We start from the raw sequence: 19,834 nt of genomic DNA, 5'->3' as shown, positions 1-19,834 counted from the left end.
AGGCCTTCTAAGTTCTCCCTGTGTCCTGACAGCATGTCTTTTGTTGTAGCCTTTATTGTTCCGGTCTTGTGATAAGAGTTCATGGGTCTTTTCTGACTCTTTAAGAGACATCAGCTCACAGCCAATTCCCTGTTCTTCAAGCTCACACCACTTTTCCACCTACTTCTGCAATGATCCCCGAGTCTCGGTTGCAGGAATCCTGATGAATCTGTTGGGACTGAGGGCCACATGGTCTCATCTTCTGAACTTTGATCAGTTGTGGTTTCCAGCCGTGATCTCTGCCAGTTGGGAAAGGATGTTTTGTTGCCAAGGGGTGAAAACCACTTCGGGGATGGGGCTGCTTTCTTAGTAAAATTTCTGAGTTTCTCTGCCTCAACTTCTGAACTCTTTCTTACAGAGTAAAAGAACATTCAGGTATAATCTTTTGTATGTCCGGAGAAAAGCAAAACAACGAGATATCAGGAATTTCAAACTGGGAAGATGAAGTTTGGAATGGGGAGGGAGGCAGGTCCAAAGTCGCCTACTATCAGTTAGGAATCCAGCGACTTACAAAGGTTGGCAAGAAAACTAGAACCAGAAAGTCAAGACAACTAGAACCAGAAAACCAAAACAAGGGCTGTTTGATAAGCCAAGTTGCTAATCTGTTATCCTAATAGACTGAGATTAAATTAAAAAGACACATTAAAAGTTGTAGGTGTAACTTAGACTCAGAGTTAGAAGCATAGCACATGAAATGTGCTAGGTCTTGGTCCCATCTCTGTCACTGTTCCTAAAGCCATTCTCTATAAAGTCTGATTTGATTACCCAGACAGCAAAGTTTGCTCACTCCTCAGTTTATGATAATGAGACAACTTAGGGTGTGGCATCTTTGATTCCCAGGAAGACCTAAATCGCCAGATTGGTTGGATGATTAAAGGATCCTCTCAGCCCCACCTGCAGGGAGACTATTAGGCAAGCTCCTGGTTGAGACAGTGCTAGCTCTGAGAATTTGACAATTCCCTGCCTTACCTCAGAGACATCTCCATCTGTGTGCTATGCAGTATCTCTAAAGCCAAACCAGGATATATGCTGAGTACTGGTGCAAACTGTTAGTCCCAGCACGCAGAGGCAGAGGCAGGTGGGTCTCTTAAATTTAAGAGCACTTCGGTCTACATAGGACAGTCAGGGCTACATTTGAGACCTTGTCTAAAGAAGAAGAAGAAGAAGAAGAAAAAAACACGAAGCAAAGCAGAATGTGTCTTCCCAATTGGAAGCTATCTTAGCAAACAGGGGTCACCCAAGGAGGGAGTATCACTGCTGTCTGCTTCTAGTCAGTTGGGAAGCACCTCCAGTGATTGGCATCTGGTCAGGGAGGGGAGGCTGCTGCGGCTGAGCCCTCAGTCTTGTGGGATCTGACATCATCTGATTGGATAGAACGGAACCAGAAAATAATCTTCAGAGAGCTGCTGTGTGCGAGGGCCCTCCACACACATGCAGTCACAGGAATATTCTGTGTCATGATAGACCCTTCCTTCCTCCTTCTAGGAACTGACTGGGAAAGAGCATGTCTGCATTCTTCTCTTGGTGCTGCTGTTAGACATGGCTGAGTTCCAAATTCATTAGACCCCTGACATGTTTGCTAATAATGGCTACACTGGAAGGCTGCACGCGGAAATTCATGTTTCATCAACTGAACACAGACCCTTTCTGATTAAATTCTATTTTCATTCATAATGGAGACCTCGACTGTGTAATGTGGCTGTTTACATGTGAGCAGTTTGTATCATCTCTTTCTTGATGATTATGACTTTGGCCGACAGTCCGAGTTCACCCTTTAGATTCCTCTTCCAACAGATAATCACAAGTGGTTCCTTCCTTCCAATCCCACACTTTCTGCTGTGCTCAGCACGCCACCCACTCTTAACTCTCACCCTCCAGTTCTCTGTGTTTATTACTAAAGTCACGGACTCTCAGTTGCTTTACTGTTTCCCCTTCTATCACGGCTTGTTGCTTTTTTCTTTTTTAATCTGTGTGCTATTGATCCCAAAGAGTAAGGAACTATTTAAAAAGTTTTAAATTTAGTCAATCTGTTACTTTGACGGCTGAGGTCAATTTTTCCCCCCAAGAATAAACCACAGTGGTATCAGTTATTGCTTTATAGATTCAGTGTACAGGTTACTTTAGCAAAAAATTAAAAATACAGACTTGTTCCAAACATGAAAAAGAACTGTATCAATTTATGAAGTCGGAGAACCCAAGGTGTGCAAAGAAACGGGAAAAAAGTCACACTGGTAAAACCAAGGACATTGTGAAACAAATATACAAACTTTTATTCAAAGATGATTCAAGAAAGACACATGTTGGTCATCTTTAAAGAGATTAATTGAAGATCTCAGAAAAACTATCTGCTCAATACACATGATTAGTCACAGAACGCTTTCTCTTCCAGTGATAGCAGCTAAATTTATACACACAGAAAAAATTCTTAAGACCATGCAAATTCAGTTGAATTCCACACATTCATTACATTCATCGAAAAACCTGCAGGTATGTTCATGCCAAAAGTGTTACTTTAAGAAAAAAAATAAAAACACACACAAGAACATGATCAAGATTAAACAAAAGAAAAATAATAAATAAGCATAATTTATATTTTATTTAAAAAAGTTTGGCATTACACATATTAAAATGTGTTACGCCATGTTCATTCATTCCTCAGAAGTGGCCTTTTAAAGTGTTAAGCATTGTTAAATATCAAAAAATACAACTCTGTTTTACAATGTAGTACTGGCGTAATTCAAAGTACTGTGCCAATTATAAACAGATAATCAAAGTCTTTTCAAACATATTTAAAGGAAAGCATATAGACACACATTTATATGCACACAATTTATTATAGTCATGTAATCAAAGATATTTATAAAAGCAAACAGTTCCATCCCTCAACAGTGTTGGATACTTACATAGATTTTAATCTGTCCCAAAGATTCTGCTCCCGGGAGAATTTTTTTTTTTTTCAGGAGAAAGAATAAAGATAAAACTTAATTTTACAAGAACACACATTAACTTTATTCTCTTTCACAAAATAACTCTGTAGTCATTCGAAGCTGATACGAACTAGTTTTTATGAAAGTGACTGTTGCTTGAAGACCACAGTGGAGGGGCTGCAGTCTAGGTCTCCTGGAAAGTCAGTCAGCTGCTGCTCGGCGCAGAGAAAGCCTACACAGTGCTTCTACCAAAAATAATCTTCAGTATCCGAGGCCTCTGAAGGCAGATGGTCTCATCTTCTGCTGAGACTTAAAGTGCGACAACGAGAGGAGAAGCGCTAGGCTCTCAGTCCCTTCAGAAATACTTGTTGACGCCTGGTTCTCATGGAATGATACGCTGAAAATGTCCTTCAGGCTCATAATGGTTTATCAATAACTGTGACCCCTGCATGAAGAAACGAAGACATAAGACACCTCACAGGCAACATTCGGTGCCTTTGAGACAATCCTGTACTGCTAAAGCCACGGGGGCAGTATCTGAGTGCCTTTCCTCCAAGTGAGCAGCACCAGGTTTTAAAACTTAGAGCACTTTATTTTATGTGAGCGTTTTGCATGTGTGTATGCATGTGTGCCTAGTGAACTCAGAAGTCAGAGAAGGGCGTGGATCCCAGGCACTAGGCTAGAGGTAATTAATTGTGACAACCTTATTTTCATCACTTAATTCTGCGAATCTGTGTGTGCCTGGGTATGGGTCTGTGTACACGTTTCCAAAGTTATGGGCTATCCTGGAGCTAGAGGTTCTCTGTAGAAGTATCGAGCACGTTCAACCCTGAGCCATCTCTCCTGTTCCTAGCACCATTTTAACATACACATCTCCGAAAGTTCTACTTAGGCCTTAATAAATTCCACATCTTACTACCTGGCCTAGAACTTTATTTTTTCCCTATGAAGCTGTTATTGGAGAGACTTTGCTTTAGTCAGAAAATTAAAAAAATTGCACCTGGTACTTGAAGGGTCATCAAGGACCTGCTGGAGGGAGGATACGCCCATCATCCTGGTCATGGGGACTGTTTTGTGAGCATGTACGAGTACCAATAGACATATATACCGAAATACACAGTAGCTGTTCCATGTCAGCTATGACACAGGGAAGTTGTTGGAAAATTCTTTCCTCAACACTACATCATCTTATTCTGTATCCTGCTATATACTTTTCTGGATGTGCCATTTTGGAAGACAGATAAACAGCAGTGATGATTAATCAGTAAAAATTAACTTTCTCTCCAATATTATATTAGCTGCGCTAACATTCTAATACTTAAGACATCATCAGAATTACTTAACATAGAAAACACAGGGCTTTTATTGTTTTTGTTTTGTATTTTGGTTTTTGAAGACAGGGTTTCTCTGTGCAGCTCTGGCTCTCTTGGAACTAACTCTCTGTAGACAAGGCTGGCCTTGAACTCACAGAGATCTGCCTGTCTCTGCCTCCTGAGTACTGTGATTAAAGATATGTCTCACCACACACCGCTTGTAAGATGAGGTTTGAAAGGCATCATTATATTAAAGATTATTAGAATTTCTCCTACTGAGAGAATGAACCAGAAGTCACCTAATCCAACCAATGATGTACTGAAGTAAGGTACTCTACAATGTTGGGCCATGGTGTACTGAAGTAAGGCACTCTACCATGTTGGGCCATGGTGTACTGAAGTAAGGCACTCTACTATGTTGGGCCATGGTGTACTGAAGTAAGGTATTCTACCATGTTGGGCCATGATGTACTGAAGTAAGGTATTCTACCATGTTGGGCCATGGTGTACTGAAGTAAGGTACTCTACCATGTTGGGCCATGGTGTACTGAAGTAAGGTATTCTACCATGTTGGGCCATGCTTGAGCTGGTCACACCTGTTCTTTTTAATGGAGTCAAGAAGGCACACGTCTCACTCCACACATATAGAGGCAACTGTGCTCCTTTCATCAGGTAGGTCCTAGGGATTGAACTCGGGTCACAGAGCCTGGCAAACTTTGCCCGCTGAGCCCTCTCGTGAGCCCCTTAGCTATACTTTCTGGTTAAGGAATGAAAGCCTTACTGAATAATGCACAGCCTGCCATCATAAACGGTATTTAGCCATTAACATCTATTAAACAATCTGAGCTGCAGACTAGGGATTTCAAGTATTACACAATGAAAACGCTGATGCTTCGTGTGAACATACACATCCAAGGCACACAGCTTAAGCACAGGACACAGAAGATGTTCTTACAGGGAATCTGATGTTAAATGTATGCCAGGAGACAGAGAACGGGGTGGCCTTACCTGCGTAGCTTCTCCCCGTGCTCATGCAGGAGGACACAACTGTCCATTTATCTGTGGTGGGGTTATAATACTCTACCGATGCCAAGTTACAGGAACCGTCATCTCCTCCGACAACATACAGCAGACCGTTAACTGCACACACACCTGAAAAAGTTATGCATAAAGAAAACAATTGCTCACAGCCTCCGGGCAAGTTCAGAACAGCCCCCAAGTCAGACGACACAAGAGATGGTCCATAAAAGGAGGCAATTGGGGTGGCTCCACAGACCACACGAACACTGACCTCAGTCACACAGGGATGGTTTATTGATCACACGCCTAAAGACTGACTGACCAGGGCAACAGCTGAAAGCTTTGAGCTGGCCATTTCTCTGGGCCAGCTTGTCAAGGCAAAAAGCACAGTGAGCTCATACACAGGTGCTGGAGGTGCTGCCCAGTGGTTGGCCCTGACTCAAGCCATTTTACATATGACAGTTCATACTGACCATTAATTTGATGGCTCCTACATGAAGCTTATGGTTGTGGGATTTCTTAAGATTAACAAACCTCGTAACATATAGAACATAACAGGGTATGTGGTCAGCATGGCCCTGCTCTGAGCCAATTTATTTTTCTGGGTCAATGTCTGGCAGGCAGATTACATAATATGAAAAAGCTGGTGAGCCTGGAACAAAATGGCTACCACTGTGTGAGGGGACCAGGCCTCGACAGAGGCAGAGAAGGGGATGATGGTATCCAAGACCTTCTCTGTAAACAGCAGTACATCTGTGAAGCTCCTACTGTGTGCCATGACGACAGTAGCTGCTTTAGATATGACTAATTCAGTTAGTCACCAAAACAGCTTTACATATAGGTTAGAGAGTATTCCCACCTTCATTTTAAAGAAAGGAAGGTAGGAAGGATAGGAGAGAAAAGAAAAAAGGTCAGAGTGGTAATATGTCCATGTTAGCTTTTTAGGGAATTATAAGAAAACATTTATTAACAGAAGGCTGAAATGAGAGTTGGGGCTACCTAGCACAGTGGTAGATCAATTGCCTGGAAGGTTAAAAAAAGAAAGAAACAAAACCAACCCTATTCCAAACTTCAAGTTTTGCACTGGATGGCTAAGCTGTTTTGCTTTCATTAAAGGAAGCTTGTTAGCAGCTGGGCAGCAGCACACTTCCTGAGCACGTTAGGGGATGCTGTAAAGCACAGACTCCACAGGCACAGGCAGGAAGATGCTCAGGCCAGGGCAACCTGGGGGATCGACTGGATCCCTGTCTTTAGAGAGGTAGTGGGGCCGGATGGTGGGGGCACAGGCCTTTAATCCTTGTACTTAGGAGGCAGGGGCAAACGGATCTCTCTGAGTTAGAGGCCAGCCTGTTCTACACAAAACCTTAGCTACACAGAGAAACCCTGTCTGAAAGAAACCAAACAAACAAAAAACCAAAATGAAACAAATAAAAGGAGATGTTAGCTCTTAAACAAATAGGTAGTTACTAGAATAACCTTTTTTTTTTTTTGCTTGTAAAAGTTCAAAAACTTGTAGAATAACTTGTAAAATATAGACCTCTACTAATTACCAGCACAAACTTTCCTTCACACCAAAAGGAGAATATTAATTTTATTTTACTTTATTGGAGACAGGATTTCACTTTGCCTTGAACTCATTACGGGTAACCGACACCCTGGTTGGCAAGTTGAGACATGAATGCCAGGCAAATGCCCTACCACAGATGAATAACCCAACCAATGGGAACTGGGTAAATACACCACACACACAAAAATGTTCCTAAGGAAGTCCCCTATACCTAAATCCTGATTGGTGGGAAAATGTACCTGTAACTTGGTACAAATGTTAGTGGATTCAGGGCTTAAAAACTGTACCATCGTGGCTCTGGGTTGAGTCTGTTTTGCAGCCCTGACCTATCAGTAGGGCCTGAGCCCAGTAAGTCTCTGTCATCTGCTTACTAAGATGAACGTTGGAAGGTGCAGTTACAAGTCTGTGCTGTTGTTCCTGGCTGGTCAGTTTTGGTGCCGAATTCAAACAATGCCTTCCATGTGGATGGAAGAATAGCAGATCGAGGCCAACAGCTCCACAGTGAGACCTAGTCTCAAACACACAGATGCCTGGTATCCAAAACCACAATAAAATGGAATGAACCTCCTCTCTCTTTTGCTCAGTCTCCCAACTATCACTACTGTAGTCTTTTTTACAAGAATCAAACTCACAGTTTCCAAACAATTCAAAGTATTTAAGAGTAGAAGCCCACATACAAGCTTCTGTAGGTTCTCACGTGACCACAGGTCCATGCTAACTCACTGTGAAGGTTCACACGTGACCACAGGTCCATGCTAACTCACTGTGAAGGTTCACACGTGACCACAGGTCCATGCTAACTCACTGTGAAGGTTCACACGTGACCACAGGTCCATGCTAACTCACTGTGAAGGTTCACACGTGACCACAGGTCCATGCTAACTCACTGTGAAGGTTCACACGTGACCACAGGTCCATGCTAACTCACTGTGAAGGTTCACACGTGACCACAGGTCCATGCTAACTCACTGTGAAGGTTCACACGTGACCACAGGTCCATGCTAACTCACTGGTAGACAGATGATGGTATGAAAACCAAATGAGGCCTGGATAGGCCAGTGAGCTCAGGGCTATGCCTCAGCTCCTACACAGAGTTATGACGGACACACAGAGCATCCCACTGCGGAGGAGGTTGGTTCCCGTATCCATCTGAGCAAAGCCAGTATCTTTTCAGTTATGTAAATTAATTAGATTAATTGAGTGTTGATTATCATTATACTAAAATGTCCTAAGTCACACTAGTCCTTTAGGCAGTTGGGAACAAACCACTTTGCCAAAAGAACAGACTTTCCTCAAGCACTTGGCACGTCTGGTCTGTTAGGTTTACTCTATTGTAACCAAACAGGTATGGAAAGCCTATCACAGGGGTCCAAAGGGTGGCAAGGCTGTTTACAGCCATGTCAGCAATCCCACCGTCCCCCACGTCACAATTTCCCCTTTTCCTCCATCCTGTTTTTGTTAGTATTTAAGCAGTATCTCCTCCCTATGTAATACAGGTTAGCCCAGAACCTGTGTGTCATGCAGAGTAGCCTGTAATGCAGGACTGCCCACATCTCCCCAGAGCTGGGATTACAGGTATGCGCCACCATGTCTGAATTTTTCTTTGTTTAATTTTGATATTATAGTTTACTGTACTTATGACAAGTTTTAAAACATGGCTTGTAAGTTGGTTGCTAACCTAAACTTCTGGTCCTGGATGAGGCCTTTATCCTACATTAAGTACTGCCTATATGTACAGAGCTTATAAGATGGACATTTCAGATGATTAGAAACACAAGATGAAGGTTACCCAACAGTTTTAATCTTGATTCCTTATACCCTTAATTACACTTGCGCTACCAAGGGCCAGACTTGTGTGTCCTGCAATGCTTCTAGATTATCTCTTACTGAAAGACTTTTACCATCTTACTAAACTTACTTGATTGGGTAAAGTACACGACTGAAGAGTTAACTATAAATTCTGTTCAGCTGCTGTCCATCCTGACTGTACTGTACTCTGAGTTCCCCTCTGGTCACAGAAGAGAAACAAGAAAACATTTTTAGGGAGCCCATCTAACAACCTGATTCTATGGTGCACAGTAACCTTGAGAAACACCAAGAATTCAGAGTATCTTTGAGGACGAGTCAAGAATCTTTAGAGTACAGTCATACGCCACCTAACTGTACAGAGGTGCCGATCCCATGAGAGCATAACAGATGGAAAATCCCTGTCTAGTGATGCCGTAGCCTGGGACAGCTAACCTGACACCATAGCATGTGTTTCAGGCAATTCTGATATAAACACCCCATCTGGAAAAACACTGCAAGCAGAGTTAGAAATGACACGATACCTCACGGTAAATAACCATGTTGCTGGCCATATGCATTTTCTAGTTATTTTGAAGAACATCCTTCCACTTGTCAAAGAAACACTTACTATAAAGCAGTGTACTGCTACGCAGGCCGCAGCCCTATACAGTTTACTGCTACTATACTACATATACTAGTTTATGGTTTTTATTGCACCAAGAGACCACATGTGGTAACTGGCCTATATAACATCTTGGATTGTTTAAATGTGATGTTTACATTGTGAAACACACTTGCAACTAAACCCTTTCTCAAAATGTGCATCTTGTCTGTAGGAGACATGCAACTGCAGTTCTCTGACCTTCAAGAGCTCTGTATTGTTAAAATTATTATTATTTTTTTTTGGTGGCTACAGATTTCTCTATGAATTTTGAACTACATTATATCAGGTCAAGCTCTTCAGACTTTCCCTTCAGAATCAGATAATAACTTGCTTTGTTTATAAAAAGTCTTGTTACATAGTTGATAATGGCTGGAACCCAAGATCCTCTTGCCTCTACCTCCCAGTGCTGGTAAAGTGTGAATCACCATGCCTGGCTCAAGTGCCTCTACTTGCTGTGGATATTTACCCAATTGGGCAAGTTCACTAAGAACCGAGCCCACTAGTATGTGCTATGTGGCAGGCATTTGTCTTAGTCAGGGTCTCTATTGCTGCAACAAAACGCCATGACTGAAAAGCAAGTTGGGGAGAAAAGGGTTTATCTGGCTTATACATCCATACTACTGTTCATAGCTGAAGTCAGGACAGGAACTCAAAGACAGGATGCTGGAGGCAGGAACTGATGCAGAGGCCATGGAGGGATGCTGCCTGCTGGCTTGCTCTCTTAGAGAACCCAGGACAATCAACCCAGGAATGGCCCCATCCACCATGGGCTGGGCCCTCTCCCACTGATCACTAATTGAGAAAATGCCCTTATAGCTAGATCTCACGGGAACAGTTTCTCAACTGAGGCTCCTTTCTCTTTAGTGATTCTAAGCTGTGTCAAGCTGACATACAAAACCAGCCAAATGTGTTTGCATTAAAAGTGAATGAATTCAAGTAACAAACAAAGAGGGTATAACAACCACTCTACAATCCATCACCAAATGCCGGTAGATTATATGGTCTCTCTCTCTCACAGACACACACAGCTAAAGATGACCTTGAACTTCTGATCCTCCTGCTTCTGCTTCCAAAAATATCATTCTATTGAGATTAAAAGTTCTGTTTACAAGGATTTACCACCATGCCCGACTGATTTGGTTCTACTGAGTGAACCCTGGGCCTCACAGATGCAGGCAAGCATTCTACCAAATAGACTCTCACAGGTGTCTGTTCTGAGATAGGGTCTTATTTTGTAGCCCGGGCTATATTGGAACCCTCTATGTAGCTTCAAATTCATTAAAATCTTCTTGCCTCAGCACCCCAAATTCCAGGCATAAGCCACCATATCTGGTTTGTTAAATTCATAAAAAGTCATGTTGGCGCTGGGGATCAATCCCGGGTCTTACGTATGCGAGACCAGCTTTCTACCACTGTCACTGAGCTGCTTTCCAGCCCTGGGTATTCACTGTAAGGGCTTCTTAAAGAAGTTTTGTGCTGGAACTGCTCAAAGTCTATCAAGAAATGACATAAATATCAAAAACCAAAACCAAACCAAACCAAAGAAACAAGCAAACAAACAAACAAACAAAAAACAATGAAAATACACAAACTAAGAAAACATCCGTTAAATGCATCATGGATGGCAGGATCTGCAGCTTCATAGATACCTGCATTTCTTCTGCACATGTTCATATCTGCAACCTGTCTCCAGGCGTTTGTGGTGGGGTCATATACTTCAACACTTTTCCGTACTAAAGGACCATCGTGACCCCCTACAGCATATAATAAGTTGTTTAACACGCCAACACCTAGAAAACACAACCAAGCCAATTATGGTCGAGCAAGGCAGACAAGAAACTTGCAAACTTGCAGTGCAGTTGATGCAGGTGCCTTGGGATGCAAAGCTGAAGTCTTAACTCTTACAAAATGGGTACTGACAGGGAGGCTTGGCGCTACAGAAATGCAAGGGGATGGACCTTGGTAAGAGGCCCTATCCTGACACAAGAGGAGGGTCAAGGAGAAGCGACTGACGCAGAGCCCCCTAATAAACCCCTTCGCAAACAACTTTCTCCAAAGCTTGCAGCCTGTGCTTCCAGCTTTGCATCCGGTCGGAAAGGAAGAACCATGAAAAACCTTCCTCACTGAGCGAATGATAAAACAACATTATGTAAGGAAAGCAGAGAGGCTTTTACCCTGGGAAAATGGACAGAAGAGCCGCCTCTCACTGCTGCTTAAGCCTGCTTAGCCGAAGCAGGAGAAACAGCACACAAGTTCAAACCCCACTTACAGATGTCCGCCAGTCGGTCCAGCCCAGATGTTGGCCGGAGCTTCTACGTACCTGCTCCACTCCGTCTGGTGCTCATTTCTGCTATGTAAGTCCACTCGTTGGCGGTGGCATTATAGCATTCGACTGTGCTCAGACACTGGCGCGAAGCTCCATCGTAACCCCCCACAGCATAGAGCAAGCCTGGACATGGAACCACAGAGAAAAGCCAAATAAACAGCCCGTTTTCCTGGCGTAAGACACTCGTATTTGTTGCTCTGTGGTTATGGTGCTTCCCCTTACTGTATTTCTAATGTTCATGATATATGTTAGTCTTGACAACTGCTAGCAGGTGGAATGATCAAACCCTATTATGAAGACTGCACGGAACAGAGGTTGTACTTTTTTTTCCTTACATGTCTTATACCTTTGTCACTGATGTGACCGGCACTGCAAGAGCAGGACACTGTGACTTGGGTCAACACTAGCTGATTCATTAACAACATCTCGGAAACAGAATATCAGTTGGGGAAGAGAGTTAAACCCAGAGTCAGCAGCAGAGGGGCTAGGCAGATGGCTCAACAGTTAACAGCACTGCCTGCTCTTCTAACGGACCCATGTGTAATCCCCAGCGCCCACAGGGCAGCTCACAACCATGTCCAACTCCAGTTCTAGGGAATATGACACCCTCTTCTGGCACCCACGGGCACATATATGCACACAGTGCACAAAACACACATGAAGGCACAACACTCATATACATTTTAAAGGAGTCGGTGCAGAACGTAATACAGAATACAATGAAACAAGAGACGGCGATGAAGTACTAACAGCACATTATGGACAGAGTGGTAACGTGCACCGCGCATGACATCAAAAACATGCCAAATGAGACAAGCCAGTCAAAAACATGCTGTGTGATTTAACTCACATGAAATGTCTAGAACACAGGAATATACATAGTGACAGAAAGTAGCTAGTGGTTATGGGGGACTGTGGATTAAAGGGGACAGCTAAGGAAGTAGAAATGGTTTTACTGGGTAACAAAAATGTTCTTTAATGACTTGGGGTGATAGATACGAATGGCACTGTTTGAGTCAAATGGGACTTTTTATGACATTTCAATTGTGTTTTATGAAAGCCACTTTAACGGAGACTTATTTTTATTAATATATATTTGTGAATGTGGGTGCCCTCAGAAGCCAGAGGCATTGGATAGTGAGCAGCCTACTGTGGGTGCTGGGAACCTAACTCAGGTCCGCTGGAAAACAGTTCTTTTCACAGCCTACAGAAAGCTGGGTCTGGTGGCACCGCTTTAACCCTGCACTTCGGAGGCAGAAGCAGGTGGATCGTTTGAGTTTGGTGCAGCCGTGTCGACATAATGAGTTCCAGGGCAGCCAGCCCGGGCTACATAGTTAGACTCTGTCTTTAAAAAAATAAAGGCATACAGAATTTTACAACTAGAGAGGAAAAAAAACAGAAAAACATAAATTTGCCTAAGCTAGAATTTGAGGGAGAAAAAAAAAAATCACACTGAAGAAATAAGACAGTTTTCCTTCAGCTGTGAGCAGAGGGGTAGAAACTAACCAAAGCCACTAACAACCAACTAAAGGGCTCTAGTCCAGATACAGATGTTTGCAAGTTTAATGACCTGAACTGTTTTCCCAGCAAGTCTCAGAAGCACAGGTGAAAGGCTGGGTGTCATTTAGGGAATAAAGTACTTGTCTAGCCTCTGAGTTCAATCCCGAGTAATGTTAAAAAGAAAAAACTAGTTGGCAGTCCTGTATAAGTCACATACAAAGGAGAGAGGAAGCAGATAGAAGGGCTTACTTCCACAGTTTAATTTATATAAACGAGCTCATTAAAAGAGAACAATTAAAAACTGTAACTATTGCTTTTCCTCCGTCCATTCATAAAACAGTGCCCAGATCTCCAGAGCACCCACAAGTGTTCACCTGCTGCAACTGCCAGACCTACCTCCAACCACACCAACTCCCACGCTGCTCCTCCTGGTGTTCATCGGAGCGACATGAAACCACTCATTAGATTTTATGTTGTATGCTTCCACAGACGATAAACCTGTAACAGAGGATAATACCCTTTATTTCCTCTTCCAAAAAGACACTGCTGTTCTTTACTATACATAGCACTGGGGGAAATAATATCAGGCATTTTATACTGGACTAAAATTAAAAGAAGAACATGAGAGAACGTGCTAATTACAGATAAGAGTGGCTTCCCTACTAGAAGAACGGAAGAACATGCTAATTACATGGCAGGAGTGGCTTCTTTACTAGAAGCTTCTACTCAGGCTGGTGCCATTATATGCTTTTTAAACATGGAAGAGTGATGGATATTAACGCATCAGAAACAAAAGGAATATAATCTGTATTGCCACACCTCCTTAAAACAGTTATTTAGGTGTTTCCATGACCCTACATAGAAGTTATTTATGTGTGTGTACATTGCTTTGTGCATGTAACTGCAGTGCCTCCTCAGGCCAGGAGAGGGAGCTGCGTATCCCAGAGCCGGAGCTGCAGTATGTTGTGATCTGCTCCACCTGGGTGCTAGGAATCAAACTCTGGGGCTTCCAAAGGGCAGCAAACACTCTTCAACACACCAATCCGTCATCCACTCATATCTCTTGCCTTTAAAGAAACTCCTGGTATCATTTTGAAACGTCTCTGAAACAACTGCTAAGACCACTAGTGTGTGCTAATTTGATTATAATTTGTACCAGAACCGTGGCTACCATGTCAATAACATGTCACAGCAGTGCAGGCGAGAGATTACCCGTGCTGCCGTCGAAGCCCCCCACGGCATACAACAGCCCGTTGAGCACAGCCGCCCCCAGCGTGCTCCTCCGGTCTCGCATGTTGGCCACGCTGCTCCACTGGTCTTTCACAGGGTCATAGGAGTCCACGGTGCGAACTCTTAGTGAGCCATTGAAGCCACCAACAGCAAAGACAAGTCCAGCCATATAGACCATCCCTGCAAAGGAAGACATCAATTCAGGATGCATATGCTACCCTGATCTCAAAGCCGGCTGCACTCAGGAAAGCCTACAGTATTGGAACACAAAACGTTTTAAATACTGAATCAGTCTTGAAATTTTCTCTTCACCTGTAGGAAACATAATGTCGGAAGTGCACCATGGTGATATTTGGAATCCACTACTGCAGATTCTTGTGAGACGTGGTTAATCAATATAATGTCCAATTGGAACTAGTGGGGTAGTTTTAGTGGTGAAGTGTTCACCTGGTCTTGGAACTCAAAACAAACCCAGTACAACAAAGGAACAGCAGCACAGAGGAGGGGAGAAAGGGGGATGGGAAGAAGAGTGTGCATGGGAGAGTGTATGAGTGTGTGAGTGTGTAAGAAAGAATATGTGTGTGTGAATGTGTTTGAGCGTGTATGTGTGTGTGGGTGTATCTGAGAGTATAAGTGTGTGTGTGTGTGTGTGTGTGTGTGAGAGAGAGAGAGAGAGAGAGAGAGAGAGAAAGTTTGTGTGTGTGTGAGAGTGTGTGTGTGTGTTTGTGTGTGTGTGTGTGTGAGAGAGAGTGTGTATGTGTGTTTGTGTGTGTGTGTGTGTGTATGTCCTAGAGATTGAACCCTGCCCCTCATCAATGCCAGGCAAGTACTTTCTAACAGGAGTACACTCCTAGCCCTTTACTTGTTCAGACGGGATAAAGTGACTTGGGGTACGCTGGCAGGTAACATCCCCAGGATGTGCCGCTGGGATGCTACCCTCATGGAAAGACATCACATTTAGAGCTCCTTTTATAAAGGGAGATGAGAACAACGGGTCCATCAGCTCCAGTGGGGATTCAAGATTTGCAACTGCTTCTTCTGAGTAGTTTTAGCTACATAACATCTGCTTCAACATGCCCGTAAGCAACTGCTGCTTATAGCTCAGTTGGACATTTCCTAGAACTAAAGGCCCAATGTTAAAGAGTTCTCTCTCTTCATATTGCATTAAGGTAACAAGGAAACCAGGCAACAAATCACCTCCCAAATCAGAACAATGCCTGAAGGTGAGGACAGGGCAGCAGCCAGGAGTAATGGAAGACAAAGGTAATCCTAGCGCTTGGGAGGCAGAGGCAGATGGAACGGAAAATTCAAGGCCAGCCGTGTCTTCAAAACATAAAATAGAATAGAAACGGAAAGAGCTGCTAACCTTTCCACAGAATGGGTTCACTTAGGCCTCTAAAGAACATCCTTCTCTTCCCTCTAGTTTTTTTAAATAGGGCCTCACATAGTCCAGGCTGGCCTTGAACTCACTATGCAGGTAAGGATGACTTTGAGCTCCTCATCCTCCTGCCTCCACCTCTGAAGAGCTGGTATTAAAAGCACAGACTACCATGCCTGGCTTTCTAATAGACATTTTTTTCCTAACGGCTCCTAAAGGCCCAGCAACAGAGAGCTGTTGTGACAGCCCATGCTCACCTGCCCTGCACCTCCGGGACGGCAGCTCTGCCACCTGGTGCCATCGCTCCTCTTTGAAGTCGTAGCATTCCACGCTTCGGATAGCCTTTGGTGCCTGGCCCCCGACCACCACCATCAACTAAAAGGGAAAAAACGTAAGTGCTTGAACCAACGATATCACCTTCTCAAGAGAGTGACCATAGCCCACAAAGACCAGAGACGTGCCGGGCGCCGCAAGCTGGAAGGAAATGCCTGTCTATCCAACACACCAGCGACGCCAGCAAGGGGCACGTGTCAGAACAGCAATTCTATCATCTAGCACATTTGGTTTAAGGATACAGCTTTCAGAAATGTAAAGAGGCTTCTGGCCACTCCAGCAAAAGCAGTGTTTAAGGGAAAACAGGAAGGAGCCAGCAAGGACAGGGCTGTGTCATGGAGCTTGCTGTAAACCAGATGCTGGTTCTGCAGTGATCAGAGAGGTAAGGCTGCCAGGACGTCAGAGACAGAAGTGGAACGAGTTACCAGGCAACAAGTAAAAGGACGGTGAAGGATTCTTAGGTGGAGAAATCATGTTGAAAAGAGTACCCGGAGTGGATGGGAATATAGAATCACGGACCTAAATGAAAGAGGCCCCTTTTGAAGCTACATGAGCAGATCACCACCAGAACATAATGGGGACGTTAAGCTCATAATAACCACGGGAGCGTTAGCCTACCGCTGGAAATAAACAAGGGCTGTGGAGTATCCTCGGGTCGGCCTGACAGCGCACTAACAAGTAGGCTGAGACTACACAGGACACATTCTACCTGCCAAGAGCTTACACACCTCACTAAGGAACTAACTTCCAGGATGGAATTCCAGACCAATATACAGTTCTATACAGTCGGATACCTATCTGACAGTAACTGCTATTGAGGACCAGAAAAAGGGGAGTGACCACAATTCAGCGAAAGCTTCCTAAGGAGCCGGGACAAAGGCCTTGTAAGATGGACAGGACTTAGAAGCTCCTGTGTTTGTCTTTTACCATACACAAGGGGACTTTCTGGCAAAGGGGAATGAAAACAGTGACGTCAGGATCATGTCACAGTTTGTAGATTTATGTTAAGTCGATACATGATTGGACAGTCTGGGATGGAAAACTGTAAAGAATGGGCAGGACTTTGAGGGGAAGATGAGACCATGACAAGGAAAATAAATACTGAAAATAAAAGTCCAAACAAGCCCAATGTGGAGATGCTCACACGTGTGTGGTCTGTGGTCCTGGAGCATGATCGCCTACCTGTATTAACAAGTACAGGATGGTATGCACAGAGTGTGATTACCGACTGACAGCAAACCCAGTCTCAAAAAAACGCAGCGTGCGTTAGTTACCAAGGAAAGCTGAACCCCTTAGACATGTTAAGACTTAGCATAGACCAATGGTGTGAACAATTCAGGCTATTCCTCTTGTTCTGACTTCAAATAAATAGGAAGCGTTAAAGAAGATCATTACAGCAAGGACAGTGGGAGAAAGACTGTAAAACCAGTCTTGCATGAGCATATCAAGCTCAGCCCTGTGCACACAGACCTGTGCTCATACCTCAAAGCTTGGCCTGACAATGACACAGTGTAAAAAGGGTCCTCAGTGATGTATCCAGTGAAGAACAATTCAAAAGTCAAACCTCAGAGCAGAATGTAGATACCTTAACGGGTGTGTCTTTAACTTTAATTATGTGCATATGTGTGTGTTTAAGTGTGAATGTGTGCACGTTGAGAACGGTGCCTGCAGAAGCCACAGGATGGGAGTATTGGGGACCAAACTCAGGTCCCCTCAAGTGCAGTGTACACTCTTGAACCTCAAGCCATCTATCCAGCCCTAGAATATTTTAAAATCCTCAGCCGGCACGCTGATTGATAGATTTCACAATCCTCACACTGAAATTCATTATTGCTACATGAAATGAGAACCGAGGAGAAAGCATGTCCGCACAGAGGACAAGGATAGCATCTTCACTGTACGTCTCTGGGAAAGGCGTAGTGGGATAGAAATATGTACCCCACCACTGTGCATGCACAGGAGGTGTGAGGGCAGGGAGAGAGTGGGTCACACTGAGAAACACAAGAGTTGCAATCAACAAAGGAGTTGTCATATATGTCATAAACTGCTGTGACTTATTTGTAGAGAAAAATTAACAGTAACATTGGGAACACCAAGAGGTAAAAAGAGGTAAGTTTACCCTAAATGCAGGTTGCTTAGACTTTCTTCATCCAGAAATATTCATTTACCAAAAGGGAGGGGTTAGCAGAGATAACAAATCACAGGGGCAGACATAGTGGGCTTGGAGAGATGGCTGATTAAGAGTATGCACTAGATCAGTTCCCTGCACCCAGGCTGTATAGCTCACACGTGCCTGCGACCCCAGCTCCAGAGAATCCAATGCCCTCCTCTGGATGTCCTGTGTGCCTGCACGTATCTGCGTATTTGTACACACAGACACATAAATAAAAATTAAAACTAAACCTAAAGGGCAGGAGAGATGGCTCAGCAGGTAAAAGCTCTGTCTGCTCTCCCAGAGATCCTGAGTTCAATTCCCAGCAACCACATAGTGGTTCCCAACCATCTATAACGGGATCCGATGCCTTCTTCTGGTGTGTCTGAGGACAACTGCAGTGAACTCACATACATTAAATAAATACATCTTATAAAAAACACCTAAAAAGCATATAGTTCCTTGTTTATAATATCCAAATGCAAAGAAGCCTCACAGAATATCTGCACAGTTAACCCAGAATACAAAAGTCATGTATAGAACTAAAAAGCCAATGTGCGATTAGTGCAGTCAGTAACATAAGAAAAGCCACTTATGGTGGGAATATACGAACGTATGGTAATTTCCTCAGCATGGTAACTGTGCTTTATTCTATTTGACCCGTGGAGGTTATGATAAAGATAGTACCCCTATAAGATACATATGTACACACTTTCATCCTGCTTCATTCTGACCATAAATCCTGAATACAACCACTGCTTAATGACGAACGGTATCATAGGAAACTTCTAGCGCAAGCACCTTTTCTACAACCCGTGTGCACAAGAAAGGCTGGCGCATACAAAGACGCAGACTCAAAGCTGTGGCGGTGTTTAAACTGTTGGCCACATCTGGGACTCTTCCACAAGGGAAATCAAATCGCAAGGAAGCTAAATACCAGAGAACCTCCACGAATCCACATGCATACCACAGACATGAGCTACAACATGGAAAACTCTGGAAGGATGTAACAGTGGGAAAGGTAGGCCATAGCAGAGGCTCAGGAGACAACATAGCTGAATAGATGGCTTACACCTTACAGAGAGAAAACACTTGACAGGATTTTACCAAGAGTTCCTTAGCACTGCAAAAGTGCCTCGTTTAGCCTAGAAATTAGGTGAAATTAGGTTGAATTCATCTTTATTCAAAAGACCTCTCTGCAGCTAAAAATTCCAGATAGAGCACGAACTAAGAAGGCTTTTATTTTTCCTTTCTTAGACATGACATATTTGTAAGTACTTAAGTTAAGTGGGGATGTTGAGTTGGCTCAGGAAGGAGAGGTGCTTGCCCCCAAGTCTGATGACGTGAGCTCAACCTCCAGGACCCACACAGGGGAAAGAGAGAATGGACTCCCAAGTCATCCTCTGCTAGCCACATGTGCACACACCTGCATGTGTGTGAGAGACAGCTCAGTGGGTAAGAACACTAGATGCTCTTCTAGAAACCCCATGGTAGTTCACAACCATCTGTTAACACCAGTTCCAGAACACACACACACATACACACACACACACACACACACACACACACACACACACACATTTGAATAAATTAGGTT

The 19,834-nt window shown here is 43.7% G+C and overlaps 1 protein-coding gene across 1 annotated transcript in view; it reads right to left on the bottom strand.

Moving 5' to 3' along the window:
- Positions 1 to 2,285: 2,285 nt before the first annotated feature.
- The window catches only part of KLHL2 (kelch like family member 2), a 105,876-nt gene continuing 88,327 nt past the window's right edge, over positions 2,286 to 19,834 (bottom strand). Inside the window, exons 9-15 of the mRNA XM_080928320.1 lie at positions 16,010 to 16,127; positions 14,357 to 14,554; positions 13,541 to 13,642; positions 11,639 to 11,767; positions 10,968 to 11,108; positions 5,288 to 5,431; positions 2,286 to 3,411 (exon numbers count right to left, since the gene is read on the bottom strand). Of these exons, the coding sequence (XP_080784446.1) occupies positions 3,383 to 3,411; positions 5,288 to 5,431; positions 10,968 to 11,108; positions 11,639 to 11,767; positions 13,541 to 13,642; positions 14,357 to 14,554; positions 16,010 to 16,127 (861 nt within the window). The 3' untranslated portion in view covers positions 2,286 to 3,382. The remainder of the gene's footprint in view (positions 3,412 to 5,287; positions 5,432 to 10,967; positions 11,109 to 11,638; positions 11,768 to 13,540; positions 13,643 to 14,356; positions 14,555 to 16,009; positions 16,128 to 19,834) is intronic.

The sequence above is a fragment of the Micromys minutus genome (assembly GCF_963924665.1).
Source record: "Micromys minutus genome assembly, chromosome: 14".
In the NCBI taxonomy this organism is placed as follows: Eukaryota; Metazoa; Chordata; class Mammalia; order Rodentia; family Muridae; genus Micromys; species Micromys minutus.
Note: the sequence above shows the minus strand (reverse complement) of the source record. Positions and strands in the feature narration are given on the sequence as shown.